Source organism: Myxine glutinosa, chromosome 10 (genome assembly GCF_964187855.1).
Source record: "Myxine glutinosa chromosome 10, kmMyxGlut1.1, whole genome shotgun sequence".
NCBI lineage: Eukaryota > Metazoa > Chordata > Myxini > Myxiniformes > Myxinidae > Myxine > Myxine glutinosa.
This window is the reverse complement of record NC_136270.1, coordinates 23,876,919-23,896,440: the sequence shown is the minus strand read 5'-3', so window position 1 is coordinate 23,896,440 and position 19,522 is coordinate 23,876,919. Positions and strand designations below refer to the sequence as shown.

Sequence of the window (19,522 nt, the reverse complement as noted above, 5' to 3'; positions counted from 1 at the left end):
TGAAACATCCTGTATATATATATATATATATATATATATATATATATATATATATCTTCCTTCACTTTTCCTGCAGGGGCATCTCACTCTGCCACTACTCTTGCAAACAAACCACTCTGATCTTCCTCTCACATTATCCCAGAAACAATTCTAGTTGGGAATTGAATCATGGAAATCTGAAGAAAGTGGTCGTTCCATGAAATGCATTACTCAGACGCATTTTTGCAAAAAAAAATCGCTATTCCCTTACCATAGACCTCCTCCTTATGTTTGCAGGGCAAGGCAGGCCTGGCACTTGGTTTGGCAAATACACGCCATGACTGTGAATTGCTGCGGGAGCAGCTAGATGAGGAACAGGAGAACCGTGCTGAGATGCAGCGCCTCATATCACGCCTTAATGGAGAGGTTTCTCAGTGGAAGAGCAAATATGAGGCCGATGGCATCACACGGCTTGAAGAGCTCGAGGAGTCAAAGTAAGCGCTTGTTGTCAGACTGTAGTTGATGAAGGCTGACCAGACGTCATGGGTACATTATGGGCACATAATTGTTGTGCTTTTCCCTTTAGGTTGTCAACATTTTGAGTTTTATTGTTTGTAGTCTAATCGACTCGTTGTCATCATAGCAGATTGATGCTGTCTGTGTTATTATCGTCTTGCCCTGTTTCCCTGTTAGGAAAAAGCTAGCAGTCCGGTTGCAGGAGTCTGAGGAGGCAATGGAAGCTGCTCTGGCCAAGTGCTCCAGTCTGGAAAAGACCAAGCAGAAACTTCAGGGTGAAGTGGAGGATCTGACAGTGGACCTGGAGAAGGTAAATGAAAGACATTTTCTCATGTCTGTGTAAGTCTAACAATCATACATCTTACCAAGGTTTCTGGTGATCTTGTTGTTATAGTGAAAGCAATAGCATCATATGGAGTTTATTATAAGCCTGCTTTATTCTATTTTTTCACAAACCTATATGACTGTCATATTTTTCTAGATATATTATTGACATCTAACTGTGATTAAGTTACAGGACCACTGAAGTTTGGTTTACCATCGATGCAATGGCCCCATAGATAAAGGCAGGATTTTAGAATTTAGTTAGGGTACCGACACCCAATGACCTACTTTTATTTCGACGGAATCTGTAGGCCCATAATGTGCACAAGCAAGACCGAGCAGGTGAGACAGCCGACTTGATATCCTCTTTGAAGAATGGTGTATACATACTGCTTCCAATTCAAAACACCTGACGACAGGAAAACGTGGGGACAGGAATACTGTACTGTAAAGGGTGGGGACTTGTAATACCCTCTCCCACCTGGAGGTGGCGCTGCATGATAACATTTACATAGAGAACTCTGTCCACCTCCCCCCGCACCCCCTTCCAACCCCACCCCCTCCCCCCAAGACCACTGGCAAATATAACAACACCGCTATACACGAATTGCTGATCGGATGTAGCAAGTCCGGATGTAATCGGCCCAGAATTGTAGGAGGAGTAGCGTGACAAACACACACACACACACACACACGCACACACACTGGTAGAGATAAAATGTGTCTCGCATGAGTCAATTTAGCTATTATGGTAATAAAGTTCAGTTTCATATCGAAGTGTAACATTTTCATAAATGTTAAAAAGCTGAAAATATGTGTTTTCAAACTAATTTCAAAACTTTCAAACTTTTTCAAATATATATATATATATATATATATATATATATATATATATAAATATATATATATATATATATAATTTTTTTTTTTTTAAAGTGATGACGCGGCTGGGATTAAAATCAAATGAATCCATCTTTAATGAGCTTTAAAGCTCATTTAGCATTTACATAAGTATTTACATCTTTAAAGGAGTTCTCTACCCTTAAATGAGCAAAACAAATAACTGCTCAACGTTTAGATCAACAACACAGACAACCGGGCATCCGCTTACCTTTCTCATGAGTGAAGAAACACAATTCTACAACCCCCTTATATCAAGGGAAAAGGTGGGGGGGTGGGGGGTTGGGGGGATGGGGGTCGAGACACAGAACCCATCAATCAGGTATCTCCGGTATCTCAGGCCATTACATTTATGTTTACAATATATCGTTGAGCTTAATAGATTTCAATTACCACCATCACTTGAAGCAAGTAATACATTCATGTTTGTTTGTTTTCATCGATTTATTTGAATTATGTTGCGGTTCTTTTTAACGTTTCGGTTTTTGATTTAACGGTTTTTGATAATACTGTAATTTAACATCCCAACATGTGGTTTCATTTGGTTTAACGGTTTTGGCTTGATGTACGGCTTAAATTTGGAGGACACGAGTTTGGTTCCAGAACGGCATTGATTGGTGGGTTAGGTGTACCCATCCCACCCCCCCTTTTTTTCCTTGATATAAGGAGGGATGTGAGTTATTTTTCTTTACTCTAGAGAAACGTCAGTGGATGCACGGTTGTCTGTGTTGCTGATCGAAACGTCGAGAGTTATTTGTTTTCCTCTTTTAAGGTTGGACACCAAGATGGATTCATTTGATATACAGTCACGTGAAAAAGTAAGTACACCCCATGTAAAGTTTTGACTTTTTCAACATATTTCAACATACAGCTATTTGATCTTCATTTCAACAATATTGATAGATAAAGGTGATATAATATAACAAATATCATGAAACATTTACATTTTGTAGTCCATTGTATAATTTAAATAAACATAAATGCAAATTTCGCATGTGGAAAAAGTAAGTACACCCCGACATTTATCACTACTTCAAATACCTAAAATTAGAATCAGGTGCACCAGCTCAGGTGCAAATGATTAGAACATCGTTAGAGAGGATCTTGGAGGAACCTGTCTTATTTAAACCTCAGACATTTAGTTTGGTTTGCTCTTTGTTGTTGAAGTGTGCAAAGTCACAATGCCTAGATAAAAAGAGCTCTCTGAGGCATTCAGAAAGAAGGTTATAGATGCCTACGAGTCTGGGAAGGGATTTAAAAAGATCTCCAAACAATTTGAAATCAATCATTCGACTGTCCGGAAGATCATCTACAAGTGGAGAAGATTCCAAACAACTGCCAACTTGTTCAGGCCAGGCCGCCCCAGCAAGTTCAGCCCAAGAGCAGACCGCAAGATGCTGAAAGAAGTCTCAAAGTACCCCAGAATGTCATCATGGGACCTACAGGTAGCTCTTGCCACTGTTGATGTCAAAGTGCACAGGTCTACCATTAGAAAGAGGCTGCACAAATTTGATCTACATCGGAGGTGTGCCAGGAGGAAACCTTTGCTGTCCAGAAAGAACATCAGGGCAAGACTGAAGTTTGCCAATGAACACCGAGGCAAAGACCAGCACTCTGGAACAATGTGCTCTGGACAGATGAGTCAAAGGTAGAGCTATTTGGCCACAGTACCAGAAGACATGTTTGGCGAAAACCAAAGACAGCATTTGACCACAAGAATCTGATACCAACTGTAAAGCATGGTGGTGGAAATATTATGGTTTGGGGCAGCTTTGCTGCATCAGGGCCTGGGCAGCTCACCATCATAGAATCCACTATGAATTCTTCATTGTACCAGAGGGTGCTTGAGGATAATGTGAGGCCATCTGTCAGAAAGTTGAAGCTCAACCGAAGGTGGACCTTGCAACATGACAATGACCCTAAACATACCAGTAAATCCACCAAGGAATGACTGAAAAGAAAGAAATTGGGGGTTATGGAATGGCCACGTCAAATCCCGCATCTAAATCCCATCGAGATGTTGTGGGGGGATTTGAAACGAGCTGTGCATGCAAGAAACCCCTCAAACATCGCACAGCTGAAAGAAATCTGCATGGAGGAGTGGGCAAAAATTTCTCCCAGTCGATGTCAGAGACTGGTAGACAGTTATAAGAAACGCCTACTTGAGGTAGTTTCTGCCAAAGGGGGAAATACCACCTATTAGAGCCAAGGGTGTACTTACTTTTTCCACATGCGAAATTTGCATTTATGTTTATTTAAATTATACAATGGACTACAAAATGTAAATGTTTCATGATATTTGTTATATTATATCACCTTTATGTATCAATATTGTTGAAATAAAGATCAAATAGCTGTATGTTGAAATATGTTGAAAAAGTGAAAACTTTACATGGGGTGTACTTACTTTTTCACGTGACTGTATATATATATACCTCGAATATATATATATATATATATATATATATATATATATATATATATATATATATATATATATATATATATATATATATATATAGTTATATATATATATATATATAGTTATATATATAGTTATATGTATATATATATATATATATATATATATATATATATATATATATATATCGTTATATATATTGGTATCTGTAATCTGGTTCTCCAACCTAATGAGCGAACGTCATGACGTCATCGCCATGCATGTCCGCCTTGCCTGCAAAGCTCCAGGGAAGTCATCTAGCAGTGTGTCATTATGGATTATAAACTCAGATACTGTCACAAGTGCATGCAAAACTCACAGTTACAGACCTGGTTTCGCCCTTGTTGGGGCTTCATCATGGCAACGGTTCCCCACTGATGATATGAAGATCACATAATGACTGACATGTGTGTGTGTGTGTGTGTGTGTGTGTATGTGTGTGTGTGTGTGTGTGTGTGTGTGTGTGTGTGTGTGTGTGTGTGTGTGTGTGTGTGTGTGTGTGTGTGTGATTGAGTGTGTGTGCATATACAGTCGTGTCCAATAATATTGGCACCCTTGCACTTTTTTCAAACAACTCACAATATTCTCGAAAAATAAGTTGAAATTGTCAAAGTATTTGGTCTCCACCATTCCTTTTTCCACTGTTAATATTACAGAACCTTTGTTTTTGATTCAGAACTTAATATATCCTTTGAAATCAGAAAATAAAAAGAAATGGCATTGACAAAATTATTGACACCCTCGGCTTAATATTTGGTAGCACAGCCTTTGGACCAAATAACTGCAGTCAAGCGTTTCCTATAGCCATGAATGAGCTTCCTACACCTCCCGACTGGCAGTTTGGTCCAATCTTCTTGTGCAAACTGCTCCAGTTCTCCCAAATTTGAAGGGTGCCTTCTCCCAACTGCTGTTTTCAGATCTCCCCACAGGTGTTCAATGGGATTTAGATCTGGACTCATTGCTGGCCACTTCAGAATAGTCCAACGTTTTGTCTTGAACCATTCCTTGGTGCTTTTTGAAGTGTCTTTGGGGTCATTGTCCTGCTGCAAGACCCATGACCTTGGATGGAGACCCAGCTTTCTCACATTTGGTTGAACATTGTGCTCCAAAATGCCTTGGTAATCTCTTGATTTCATGATGCCATGCACACATTGAATTGCACCAAGTGCCAGAGGCAGCACAGCAACCCCAAAACATCACTGAACCTCCTCCATGTTTGACTGTCGGTAAAGTGTTATTTTCTTTGAAGGCTTCATTTTGTTTTCTGTAAACATGGAGATGTTTTTTCCTGGCCTAAATATAGATTTTTTTTAATGTAGAAGGCTCCAGGCACAGACTATGTCGTCCTCATCGAGGCCAGGCCAAATAAAAGAGCTGCATTGATAGAAAAGTAAAGAAGGAGAGAATAGTCTAAGAGTTTTTGAGAAAGCAGAGAATCTGCTTTTTTTTTAAAAGGGGAAGATCATAAGTATTAGGAAAGACATGTGAAGGTAAAGAGATCCATATTCCAGTAAATTTGGTCTCATCTGTCCACATGACATTCTCCCAGAAGGATTTGGGCTTGTTCAGGTGTGTTTTGGCAAACTCCAGTCGGGCTTTCTCAGCAGTGGGGTCCTCCTGGGTCTCCTACCATAGAACCCCCTTTCATTGAGTTGGCGACAGATGGTGAGTTGAAACTGTCATAGCTTGTGTCTGAAGGTGAGCTTGCATCTGTTTGGCAGTGATTGAGGTGCTTTCTCTACCATTCGGACAATCCTTCGCTGCAATCTACGATCAAGTTCTCTTGCGGCCACTTCCAGGGAGGTTGGCTACAGTGCCATGGGACTTACACTTCCTGATAACATTGCGTACGGTGGACACAGTAACATCAAGGCATCTGGAGATAGACTTGTAGCCTTGAGATTGTCCATGCTTGGCTACAATCTTGTGTCTGACCTCGTCAGACGATTCTCTGGTTTTCATTCTTTTCTCCATGCACATTGCAGTGCACACAGTGACACAAAACAGCAGAATGACTCCTTTTCTCTCTTCAAACTGGTTGAATGGGTGATTTTTATATTGCAGGCACCTGCAACTCATCGTAGGCGAGTTCAATTCTAAAGTAAAGGAGAATCACCTGCTTGAAATCTAATTATTTCTAACTTCTAAAAGGTGCTAATAATATTGTCTGGGCCATTTTAGGATTTTTGTGTGGAATAAGCTAGGATTTAGTAATTTTTTCAGCTTTTTTTTGTTTTGTTCCATTGCAAACCAAAGAAATACATATGCAGATACCAAAATTTATTTTAATTTCAATAATTTTCTTTAAGAAATGGGGCATTATTTGAAAAAAGTGCAAGGGTGCCAATATTTTTGCCACGGGTGCCAAACATAAATTGTATACATTCATCATCATCGTCATCATCATCATGATCATTATCATCAGTTGTCCCAGACATCCTCCCTGGAATCCCACAGCCCCGAGGAAGCCGGCCAATCTGACAGAATTCCCCCAGGGATCGAGTAGAAGAAAAGGGTAAAAAGTAAATGAAAAATAATATAAAATCACTAAAAATGGATTTGGCCTGGAGCTGGAATTTAGGCTCGTGGAGGTTTGTGGACCACAAATGAAACGTCCGCTGAGTCTGTCTACTCTTTGTTGTTTCAAATTGGTGGATTAGAGATTAAGCACTCATTGTTGATTGGCTGTGCCTTTCTTACGAATTAAAGGATAATCCCAACTTCATTAATGTAATGTCAATAAACACACACACACACACACACACACACACACACACACACACACACACACACACACACACACACGTGGAAGGAAAATAATTTTTCAGAAAAGTGTGGATGGCTCACAATGTCTGTTGTGAAAATCAACCAGATCCACAACTCGTCCCATAGATAGGTTTAATTTCAATTAGATCGTAACATCATCCTGTAAAATACACCATGCAACATATATGTCAGGATCAAGGCATCATATGAGAAAGATTGGATATATCAGTCAATGCAAGCAAGCCTAGAATATAAGTGGGTACGTACCATTCAATTCTACATGTCATTGTATAAAGTCGCAGGAGTGGCCTCGAGTCGCGGACGTCCCGAGGTCTTATAGACACCGCCCAGTGGTTTAAGTGAGCGTCACACCTGGGTTCAACTTACATTTTCACCACATTCTCCCCGCCGTTAGAACTATGCTGCCACTAGGCAGGAAGCGAGCGCGCGTCAGCATTAATAGGTAGAGGAAGTCATCATATCATTATTAGGGTGTCAAAGAAATATCCCTATTGATTATTGTCTTTGCGCCATTGTGTTATGTTTCGCACACTGTCAAAGCGTCTTTAGGGCTTCCTGGAAAGCGCTATACGAAACAAATCCATTATCAGTAGTACAGGTCAGTCGGTCCATCCGTAGAGGTCAGTGTGGCGAATTACCCTGCCAGCACAGGTTCGGAAACTACCGGGTACGTCGCCCCCAAATCCGGAGTCCCCTGCTTCGGAGTAGCCGCTGGAGGCAGGTGTCGGAGGGGCACCTCAGTGCCCTCACCGCTTCAGGCAGGGGTGTATCAGGCGAAGGGAGGGACGGCAGATGTTCTCTAGGCGCACTCATAGCCTGGTTAGCAAACATGTCCGATACTGGCAGACGATGAGCCTGTGGGTCACAATAGGCTAGTCTCACAGGCCTATGTGCTGGATAAGGTGTACCTTTGCGATATGCAACTCATTACATAAGGTGTACCTTGTCGAAGAGCGAATGTCCATTCGTCGCAATGCAACGCATTTCAGGCAGATGAGCCGATGTGGAAGATGTGTAAACCAGTAAGCCATGTCTATTCGTCGCAAGGCAACACATTACAGGAAGATGTGTCGATGTGGAAGATGTGTAAATCAGTAAGCCTCTTTACAGTAAGCTGTAACAGTAAGTAAGATTACATGACAGGAGGCCATGACAGTGTAAGTCAATTACAGTAAGTCTGTACCGGCCTAGGAGTTGTAACAGTAAGTAAGATTACATGACAGGAGGCCACTACAGTAAGTCCATTACAGTAAGTCTGTACCTGCCTTGGCTCCCAAGGGTACATGGTCGATCCACATTAGATCCATGTCATGGAATTGCCGAGGGAGAGAACCGACGAGAGCCATAACGAGAGTTACGCGATACCCCGGAGTCCCCCTGTTTTGAAATCACGAGACTCGAGCGCTCTCTGACGGCAGCGCGTACGAATTACAAGCCCAGTGAAGCACGCAGAATCTCCCGACCTGCAGCACAGCGCGCAGAGGATCGGTGAAGATCGGCTATACCGGCTACCGTCCCGGAGGGATTGTCCCGGAGAGAAAACGTCGAGATCGAGAAATGGAAAACGTCCCGGATGGATCGACATCCAAGAGAATGGCCCGGATGGATGGATCGACATCCAAGAGGATGGCCCGGATGGATAGATCGACATCCAAGAGGATGGCCCAGATGGATGGATCGACATCCAAGAGGATGGCCTGGATGGATGGATCGACATCCAAGAGAATGGCCCGGATGGATGGATCGACATCCAAGAGGATGGCCCGGATGGATAGATCGACATCCAAGAGGATGGCCCAGATGGATGGATCGACATCCAAGAGGATGGCCTGGATGGATGGATCGACAGCCAAGAGGATGGCCCGGATGGATGGATCATCATCTCACCCCCTCACTCATCCAACCCCCCTCCCCCCCCCCCCCCCCCCGTCGTGAAGTGTGAGATAACAGCTGCGCATCGCGCACCGAAGTCGAGCGACCTTCACAGTCTGGGTCAGAGGGAACGCAATCAGGCAGCGGCCGGGCGAGGCGTCTCGCAGTCTCGAAATGTGTGGAGGCGAGCCAGGAGACCTGTCCTAGAAGCAACAAGCCCAGAGTCAAGGGCGATCCGGCGGGCCGGTGCCCACGTGGCTTGCTCAGGAGACGAGGGAGTCGGGCGCAACGCTCAATGTCACCGTGTCATGGGGTCACCGTGCACCCCCAAATGCCCCGTGCCTTATCGATTAACGGCATAAGTCCGCGATGTTGGCTAGTCGCCCTCGAAGGCCGCCACGTTATGACACGCACTTTCGGGCAGGGGCGGTCAGATTGAGTATTTCTGCTATCTGTAGGGGTACCCAGGTAGACGAACTCTGATGACGCAAGCGCGGGAAACAGTTAAATGGTGCTGTAAAGCAAACGCGTGATTTAGTCGATGACGTCATCAATTGGTTCGGGCGCGTGCGGGCGGGTTTGACGGCGAGTTCCAGCTGAGCGGTATCCCCAGATGGAGTAAAGTAGCACTCCGAAATCTAAAGTCTCACGTCCATTGGGCAGCAGCATTCGAGCGGGCTCGAGATCGGTGTACGGAATACGAACCCGGCCGACGGGCGAAAAGTATTATCTAGGGCGCACCGCGTACGAGGGAAACTGAAAGTTGAGCTCGGCCCGTTGAATCAGTGCGGCTTCGCCGAGTCGAGAGGGCGAGCACGCCGAGTCGAGAGGGCGAGCATGCTTGGCAGCGATAGACTGCACGACCTGAAGTAGCGTCTCGTTTGTTTAGCTGTCGGGTCAAAGGATCGAACACATATCACGCCCTGAAGTAGCGTCTCGTTTGTTAGCTTTCGGGTCAGAGGATCGAATACATATCACGCCCTGAAGTAGCGTCTCGTTTGTTAGCTTTCGGGTCAAAGGATCGAATACATATCACGCCCTGAAGTAGCGTCTCGTGTGTTTAGCTTTCGGGTCAAAGGATCGAATACATATCACGCCCTGAAGTAGCGTCTCGTTTGTTTAGCTTTCGGGCCGTGTTTTGTCCGGAGTTGTAGACATAGTTAGTCATATAGAATACACATGGTATACGATACATGCCGGCATGCCGATACATGCCATGCCGATACATGCCGATACGATAGTCATATAGAATACACATGGTATACGATCATCTATCATAAGCATAAGCCCGAGTGTCGTGAAAGGCTATGAAGGTCCCGCTCGACGTCCTTAGAAACTCATCCGTGCTGCGACGAGTCCTCGCATGGTGCCAAGCGAGCCTCCATTGAGGCGATTCCGGGCAGCGGAGTTCGCCGGCCTCGTTGAGTAGCCACATGTAGGTGGGATTTCGACGAGCCGCGATCAGAATCGCCGGCCTCGCAGAGTGGTGCCCGCGAAGGGCGCAGTGCGCGATTTGCACGTAGGAGGTGATTCCACCGTGCAGCGATTGATCGGGTTGTGCCCGCGATGGGGCAGCGCGCGATTCGCGCGTAGGTGGGATTTCGACGAGCCACGATCAGAATCGCCGGCCTCGCAGAGTGGTGCCCGCGAAGGGCGCAGTGCCCGAGCAGCCGGAGTGAGTCGGCCGTGTGAGGCACGGCGTGATTCCGACGAGCAGTGCGCGATTCGCGCGGAGGAGAAGCGAGTGGTCAGGGTGAGCCGGCCGTGTGAGGCACGGCGTGATTCCGACGAGCAGTGCGCGATTCGCGCGGAGGAGGTGGTTCCACCGAGAAGCGAGTGGTCAGGGTGAGCCGGCCGTGTGAGGCACGGCGTGATTCCGACGAGCAGTGCGCGATTCGCGTGGAGGAGGTGGTTCCACCGAGAAGCGAGTGGTCAGGGTGAGCCGGCCGTGTGAGGCACGGCGTGATCCCGACAAGCAGTGCGCGATCCGTGCGGAGGAGGCGATTCCACCGAGCAGCGAGTGGTCGGAGTGTCCGGCCCGTGCGGAGGAGGCGATTCCACCGAGTAGCGAGTGGTCGGAGTGTGCCGGCCGTGTGGAGGCATGGCCGACATGGGAGTCGTGATCACTCGCGTGGGAATCTCATCTCAGGCCGAGGCACGCAAATCTAGGATGATTCTCTCGGACGGAGCCGTTAGCGTTTCGAGCAACCGAGGCTAGACTCGCACCTTCGGCACCAAGCGGGTCCGTCGTTCCGACGGGGTTGCGGCCCAGGACATTTCCCAGTGGCCTCCTTCAGCAGGCGCCTTGCCGGAGTCCGTCATGCCTGCTCCGGCGTTCGGGCCTCAGGAGAGCAGTTTGCGTTTTGACGACGCGGTCCCGCAAAAGGCTTGCGAGGTCCCCATCGCATCCGGTCCTTTTGAGGCAGACCGGCGGCGAGAGTAGTCGGAGCTCCGTAGCTGGAGCTAGCTCGACGGGTCCTCCGCCGGTCATTCTTCTCCGAGGTGGGCCTCGCAGGAGCGTGGAGAATGTCGGGAACGCTCGTCTGTGATCTGCGTTCATCCGGCCATCGCAAGACTCGTGTCCCGCCATTTCCGAAGATCATAATTGAAATTAAGTGTTGTGAAAATCAACCAGATCCACAACTCGTCCCATAGATAGGTTTAATTTCAATTAGATCGTAACATCATCCTGTAAAATACACCATGCAACATATATGTCAGGATCAAGGCATCATATGAGAAAGATTGGATATATCAGTCAATGCAAGCAAGCCTAGAATATAAGTGGGTACGTACCATTCAATTCTACATGTCATTGTATAAAGTCGCAGGAGTGGCCTCGAGTCGCGGACGTCCCGAGGTCTTATAGACACCGCCCAGTGGTTTAAGTGAGCGTCACACCTGGGTTCAACTTACATTTTCACCACAATGTCAAAGAGGAAAGCAACAAAGGTAGAGATTTATTGCATCGTGGCCAAATTCAGAACACCATTAATGCACAACAACAATGACATAGGTTGAAGCAGTTACAATTATTTGATGTTATGAAAGAGATTTCAAACTACTAATGTCACTTGTTGATGGGTTCGCTGCCACTACACTGCCGAATGATTCATGGAGGTTTTTAGGATTGTGAAACGATTGAGCACGCCATAAAAGCAAACGCTGAAACGATATTTCGGTATATTATAGGCGTTGCACAATATTTTAATCAGTGTATGGAGTCTAAGGGCAAGCTAAGTGAATGACGGTTTGAAATAGTTATGTCTTTATGGGAGTCAATGTATTCCGAAACAAATGCTTTGGTTCCTCTTGTGTGTTACTGCACAGGCAAATGCCACGGCTGCATCACTGGACAAAAAGCAACGCTCGTTCGACAAGCAATTGGCTGATTGGCGATCTCGGCATGAATCGCTGGAGCTGGAGCTGGAGGCTGCGCAAAAAGAGTGCCGATCCTGCAGCAATGAGCTCTTCAAGATCAAAACATCATACGAAGAGGCTGTGGAACATCTGGAAGTGCTAAAGAAGGAAAACAAAACTCTCCAGGGTGCGCTGAAAACTGTCCACTAATTCGCTTGTCCTTCATTAACAAGTGCCATACCATGCATTATATGTACATACGTATATGTACATATATGTATATGTAGACATATGTATATATATATATATATATATATATATATATATATATATATATATATATATATATATATATATATATATATATATAACTGTGAGAAATAGTAGAAACTCCACAGTACGAGCAGGGCGTCTCATTTGCATTAAATAAATAATCGGGAGGTTAAATCAGACGCGGACGAAGCTTCAGGACGTCGATCTTTAATTTGACAAGCTTTCGACCAACAAAGGTCTTCTTCTTAGTCGTCCCCAAGTTCAACGGAAGGGTTCTTCTTATATATATATATATATATATATCTGTACAGTGTCTGTCTTGTCTTGTCACTGAACTACTCCCTCAAGCTTTTGTAAAATCCTACCAAACTTCTGGTATGCACCTACCTCTCCCGTGTGTATGTCCTAAGGGTATTTTGTTTGAAAAAATTCCCAATTTTTTTTTTCTTTTAGGAATTTTTTTTGAAAAAAAATTTTTTTTTTTACTTAACTTTTCAACTTCAATTGTTTAGAAAATGTAATATCACGTATATTACAAATACATTTGTGCAAAACAATTGAAGACCATAGAATTATAACCAGGCTAAGTCACATTTTAGTCATTTAGAGAAAAACGTGATAAATATTTTGAAAAACGTGAAAAACGTGAAAAACGGGGAAAAAATAAATAAAATGTGACTTAGCCTGGTTATAATTCTATGGTCTTCAATTGTTTGTATTATGATTGGTGTAAACCATGACAAAACAGCAACTCGGGTACAGTCATGTATCAAAATATCTGCATATCTGGGCAGTGTCTGTGTTGTCACTGAACTACTTACTCTCTCAAACTTTTGTTTCTGTGGTTGTGAAGCGTTTTTAATAACGTGGTGGTGAGGTGTTTTGAATTACATGGTGATGAGGTGTTTTGAATCACCTGGTGATGAGGTGTTTCGAATTACGTGGTGGTGAGGTGTTTTTAATAACGTGGTGGTGAGGTGTTTTGAATTACATGGTGATGAGGTGTTTTGAATCACCTGGTGATGAGGTGTTTCGAATTACGTGGTGGTGAGGTGTTTTTAATAACGTGGTGGTGAGGTGTTTTGAATTACATGGTGATGAGGTGTTTTGAATCACGTGGTGATGAGGTGTTTCGAATTACGTGGTGGTGAGGTGTTTTGAATTACGTGGTGGTGAGGTGTTTTGAATTACGTGGTGGTGAGGTGTTTTGAATTACATGGTGGTGAGGTGTTTTGAATTACATGGTGGTGAGGTGTTTTGAATCATGTGGTAGTGAGGTGTTTTGAATCACGTGGTGGTGAGGTGTTTTGAATTACGTGGTGGTGAGGTGTTTTGAATCACGTGGTAGTGAGGTGTTTTGAATCACGTGGTGGTGAGGTGTTTTGAATTATGTGGTGGTGAGGTGTTTTGAATTACGTGGTGGTGAGGTGTTTTGAATCATGTGGTGGTGAGGTGTTTTGAATCACGTGGTGGTGAGGTGTTTTGAATTACGTGGTGGTGAGGTGTTTTGAATCATGTGGTGGTGAGGTGTTTTGAATCATGTGGTAGTGAGGTGTTTTGAATCACGTGGTGGTGAGGTGTTTTGAATTACGTGGTGGTGAGGTGTTTTGAATTACGTGGTGGTGAGGTGTTTTGAATCATGTGGTGGTGAGGTGTTTTGAATTACGTGGTGGTGAGGTCTTTTGAATTACGTGGTGGTGAGGAGTTTTGAATTTCGTGGTGAAGAGGTACTTTTCATTACGTGGTGGTGAGGTGTAATCGTTCCAAACTGCCAGTCTGCACCTATCCATCCCCCCCCCCCCGCCCCCAGCCCCTATGTATGTGCTGAGGGGTTCTTTTTTCTTTCTTTTTTCAACCTAAATCTTCAACCTAAATTACCTATAAAAATGTAATATCACAAACACTACAAATACATTTGTGCAAAATAATTGTTTGTATTATGATTGGTGTAAATCATGACAACACAGCAACTCAGGTACAGTCATTATCCTGAGCTAAAATAAGCTCGTTCCTTAGTAACGACGCGTGGTGAGGCGAGCGTAGCGAGCCGAGCCAAGCTCGTGTATGTATGTATATATGTATATCTTATCCCTCTAAAAGATCAAGGATGCAAGTCCGCATCGAGGACAATGCCCCAAACTGCACCTTTAAAATGCATAATGAAGCATATATACATATACTGTAAATATATAATTAAAGGTATGTAAATAAATAATTAAAGGTATGTAAATAAATAATTAAAAGTGGTGTGGTGTTAGTGGAGATGGTGAAGTGTATATATAAGTAAATAGGTGGATATGTGGTAGTGGTAGTGGTAGTGGTAGTGGTAGTGGAGTGGACATGGTGAAGTGTATATAAATAAATAATTAAAAGTGGTGTGGTGTTAGTGGAGATGGTGAAGTGCATATATAAATAAATAATTGAAGGTGGGATGTTGGTCATGGAAATGGTTAACCGCATATATAAATAAATAATTCAAGCTGGTGGTGTCTGTCGTGGAGATGGTGAAGTGTACATATAAACAAATAATTCAAGGTGGTATGGTCTTCGTCGAGATGGTGAAGTGCATATATAAAAAAATAATTAAAGGTGGTATGTAGGTAGTGGAAATGATGAAGCGTGTGTATAAGTAAATAATTCAAGGTGGTATGTAGGTAGTCGAGATGGTGAAGTGTTTATATAAAGAAATAATTTAAGGTGGTATGTCGGTGGTTGTGGAGATGGTGAAGTGTACGTAGTATATGAATAAATAATTCAAGGTGGTGTGGTGTTAGTGGAGATGGTGAAGTGTATATATAAGTAAATAGGTGGATATGTGGTCGTGGTAGTGGTAGTGGTAGTGGAGTGGACATGGTGAAGTGTATATAAATAAATAATTCAAGGTGGTGTGGTGTTAGTGGAGATGGTGAAGTGTATATATAAGTAAATAGGTGGATATGTGGTAGTGGTAGTGGTAGTGGAGTGGACATGGTGAAGTGTATATAAATAAATAATTCAAGGTGGTGTGGTGTTAGTTGAGATGGTGAAGTGTATATAAATAAATAATTCAAGGTGGTGTGGTGTTAGTTGAGATGGTGAAGTGTATATATAAGTAAATAGGTGGATATGTGGTAGTGGTAGTGGTAGTGGAGTGGACATGGTGAAGTGTATATAAATAAATAATTCAAGGTGGTGTGGTGTTAGTTGAGATGGTGAAGTGTATATATAAGTAAATAGGTGGATATGTGGTAGTGGTAGTGGTAGTGGAGTGGACATGGTGAAGTGTATATAAATAAATAATTCAAGGTGGTTGATGTTAGTGGAGATGGTGAAGTGTATATATAAGTAAATAATTCAAGGTGGTTGGTGTAGGTAGTGGAAATGGTGGTGTATATAAATAGTTCAAAGTTGTGTGTTGGTAGTGTGGATGGTGAAGTGTATATAAAAAAATGATGATTCCCAAAAGCATCACACAATCTTGTACTACTGTACTATTCTCTCCGTAAATATTTTCATTTAAAATTGCCAAAATTCGGAAATAAAATAACGTGTTCTGGTATAAAACGCATGTTAAAATGTGTGTAATTTGCAGTTGTTATTTCGTATGCAGCCTGTGGCTGCTCGTTGCATCATTTTCTGAGAGCACAGCTGTGCCGCTGATGCAGTGCCCTCCATTACCAGTCATCTGGTACTCTTTTTGCGGACCTCGGAAGGATGACAGGCTAAGTCAACCCACCTGGTGTTATGTCAACGGCACCACGGGGACTCAGTCTCATTACCTTTTTCTAAATGACGTTTTCTTACTGACTCCTCTGCGAATAAATAAGAATATTTAGTGGATAAGCACATTTCCCGAAAACGACAATGCAAAACCATGTTTCCTGTATTATTGAAAATCCGAGTCCTGGAGCTCATGCCGTGGATCATTGAAACGAGTTGAGATTTTGACATTTCATAATGGGAAAGCAATTCATAAATAATTATTATAATAAATAATAATATTAATATTATATTATTATAAATTAATAATAACATTATTATTATTATTAATAATATAATAATATTATTAATAAGAAAATAATAATAATAATATTAATATTAATAATATTATCAATAATAATAATAATATAATTAATATTAATAATTAACAATAATAATAAATAATAATATTAATATTATATTACTATTAATTAATAATAATATTATTAATATTATTAATAATATAATAATATTATTAATAATAAAATAATAATAATAATATTAATATTAATAATATTATTAATAATAATCATAATATAATTAATATTAATAATTAATAATAATTATTATTAATTATTATTAATATTAATATTATAATATTATATTATTAATATTAATTAACAATAATATTAATAATAAATAAATAAATAAATAAATAAAGTCCTAATGGGAAACCATAATGAGCCAGGCCAGGGCAAGCTGTGACGTCAACCCATCCCATATTTGAAAAAAGGGAAAAAATTCTCCCAAAGAGTTATTTTGTGTTACGGCGCTCCCTGCTGGCTCCTTCAGAATAACAAAGTCGATCAGGAATCCAACCTGGCACAAGACAATCGGTTCCACCAAATCAAATGGGCTGAAAGTCCTTCATTTGCAGCAGCCAATGTTTCTGCCTGGTGGTGGTGGTGGTGTGGTTGGTGGTTCAAGGAGGGTTAAGGGTGGTAGTTTAAAACTCAAAATAGATGTTCACTTAAGTATGTCGAATCAAATGATGGACCAAGATTACCTTGAGAGACCCTTTACCCAAGCCTTGCCTTGTTTCGCTCAGTCATTGCAAGGAAAGACTTTGGGGCCTACAATAAGCAAAGCCCTGAGAGTTTGTATTGCATTCTTCTACAGAGGATGTTAATGACCTAACGGAGCAGCTTGGTGAGGGAGGGAAAAACATGTATGAGCTCCAAAAAGCCAAGAAGAAGTTGGAGACGGAGAAGGATGAACTGCATATGGCACTGGAAGAGGCTGAGTCAGCACTGGAGGTGTGTGCACCGAGTTTGTCCTTAAATCCGCCATTTATAGTCCTCGTTCAGTTTCATGAAATGTTTGAGTCTGATGTGATAGCAAATCGATTATCCTTCAATGATATGATTGTACCGGATTTTCTGTTGCCCCTAGTAACTTTTTGTGTCAACTGTTTCTTTATTATCATGATCCTTTATCAGGGTAAATAAGTAAATAAAACACTGGGTGTTGGAAAGCAGTCATGGTGTTTCCTGATTATTCCTCCAGATGGAAGAAGGCAAGGTCTTGCGCATCCAGCTGGAGTTGGCTCAGGTCAAAGGAGATATTGAACGAAAGCTGCACGAGAAGGATGAGGAGTTTGATGCCGTAAGGTCAGTTCTTGGTAATTTTCATCATTACCTCTGCCACTGAAGGTGGAGGCGGTTGCAGCGTCTATAGAAAGTCTACACCCCCCTTCAAATTTTTCACCTTTTTTTTTTTTTGTATACAAGATCGAGGCTCGTGTAAGAGCTACCATTAATGACACAAAAAAAAAACGGGCACATAAGACATAATAAAGGGAGTGGGAGACAAGATGGGGAGAGAGAGGGAAGCACACAAGTACAACAGTAGAGAGCAGGGACATCGGGAGATCTGTGGGAGGGAGAGGGCTTGGGGGGAGGAGGCATGGGAATGGGGTGGGAGGGGGTGGGAGAGGTAGAAAAAACACATGGACACAGCTAGGACTTCCAGGAAAGAAGTCGGTATTTCAAAAAAGTGGATCTGGGGTGAATTAGCAGGGGTAGAAAAGATCAAGGTTTTGGATGGGGGAAGATAAGAGATGGTGGTGAACAGCTGTTTTAAAGACCTGGAGGGGGGAGTGGGATTGAAGGGAGTGGGGGAGTTTGTTCCAGAGGCGGGAGAAAAGAGGAACTTGGAATGTTGTAGTTGTTGCCTTGTAGCCTTGAATTAAAGTCCAATAATTAATCAGACTTTTTCCACCTTTATTTAAACATCATAAAACACAACTTCAAAGTGAACAACTAGAACGCCACTCAGTAGAGCACATACTCCCGCCGTGGGTCAAGTTGGAATAGTACGATTTCACAAAAGTTTGAGGGAGTAGTTCAGTGACAACACAAGACAAGACAACACAAGACAGACACTGCACAGATATATATTTAGAATATATAGAAGATAATGTTAAAAAAACAAGGCAATTTCACTTACATTTTCGGATTCAGCGTTCAATTCCATGTAGGTGAGTGTATTTTGAGGCATGTGTGACTTCAAATAAAATTGTAAGCCAGGAAAACGTTCGTTTCATTCCTTAGGGATACAATAAAGCGTGGTGTTATGCGCGCTGTTTGTAAACAAGGAGGAAGCGGACAACGCGGTAATTTGTAAGAGTCTTTATTCAAGAGCTCACTGTAACACTGAACTCTCAGGGCTGCGCGCCCCGTGTATATCGTGAGGCCACGCCTCTCTCCCGGGCGTGGCCCACCCCCACTCGGTGTGCGGGGTGATGTCACCACGTCAGTGCTTTCGTGTCCGCCACACGCGCCCCCCCAGAATCCCCGCGCACCTGAAGGGCCAGTTTGCGGGGCAAACGGATGACCCGGCCGAAGCGCCCCCTGGCGACTGGCGGCGTCTGGGATGCAGGGATGCCATCTGGGATGCCTCCGGCTGCCCCTGGGATGGGTGCAGGACCGGGGGGCGGCGTGGCGGCGGGGCTGGGCGGCGCCGGGGGTCCGCCCACAGGGGGGTCGGGCCACTGGCGGTGGATGGTCCACGTCGAGGTGGGCCGGCTTGGGGCGGTCCACAGAAACGCGGTCAGGAGTACCGCCGATGTCCAGGGTGAAGTGCTTCACCCTGGTCTCCAGCACGCGGAAAGGCCCGTCGTACGGGGGCCGCAGTGGTGTCCGGTGGGCATCGTGGTGGACGAAGACGTACTCCGCCGTGCGAAGCTCCGGGGCGACGTGCATCGGTGGGTGCCCGTGGCGTGCCGTTGGCACTGGGGCGAACCTCTGGGCGGTCTCCTGCAGAGCGGAGCGCTGCTGTGCCGCGGACCATGGTGCCGTGGAGTCGGGGAGG

General features: G+C 43.6%; 1 protein-coding gene and 2 long non-coding RNA genes across 3 annotated transcripts in view; 1 reads left to right on the top strand and 2 right to left on the bottom strand.

The window, feature by feature from the left end:
- The window catches only part of LOC137434338 (uncharacterized), a 123,834-nt gene that overhangs the window by 84,303 nt on the left and 20,009 nt on the right, over positions 1 to 19,522 (top strand). Inside the window, exons 32-36 of the mRNA XM_078785175.1 lie at positions 277 to 473; positions 673 to 805; positions 12,170 to 12,386; positions 17,330 to 17,466; positions 17,717 to 17,820. Coding sequence (XP_078641301.1) covers positions 277 to 473; positions 673 to 805; positions 12,170 to 12,386; positions 17,330 to 17,466; positions 17,717 to 17,820 — 788 coding nt within the window. The remainder of the gene's footprint in view (positions 1 to 276; positions 474 to 672; positions 806 to 12,169; positions 12,387 to 17,329; positions 17,467 to 17,716; positions 17,821 to 19,522) is intronic.
- On the bottom strand, positions 7,062 to 8,390 carry LOC144894131 (uncharacterized). Its single transcript, XR_013624840.1, has 2 exons — positions 7,214 to 8,390; positions 7,062 to 7,106 (listed from the first exon to the last, which is right to left on the bottom strand). It is a non-coding gene; the product is annotated as an uncharacterized LOC144894131 (long non-coding RNA).
- LOC144894130 (uncharacterized) lies at positions 11,484 to 11,700 on the bottom strand. Its single transcript, XR_013624839.1, has 2 exons — positions 11,636 to 11,700; positions 11,484 to 11,528 (listed from the first exon to the last, which is right to left on the bottom strand). It is a non-coding gene; the product is annotated as an uncharacterized LOC144894130 (long non-coding RNA).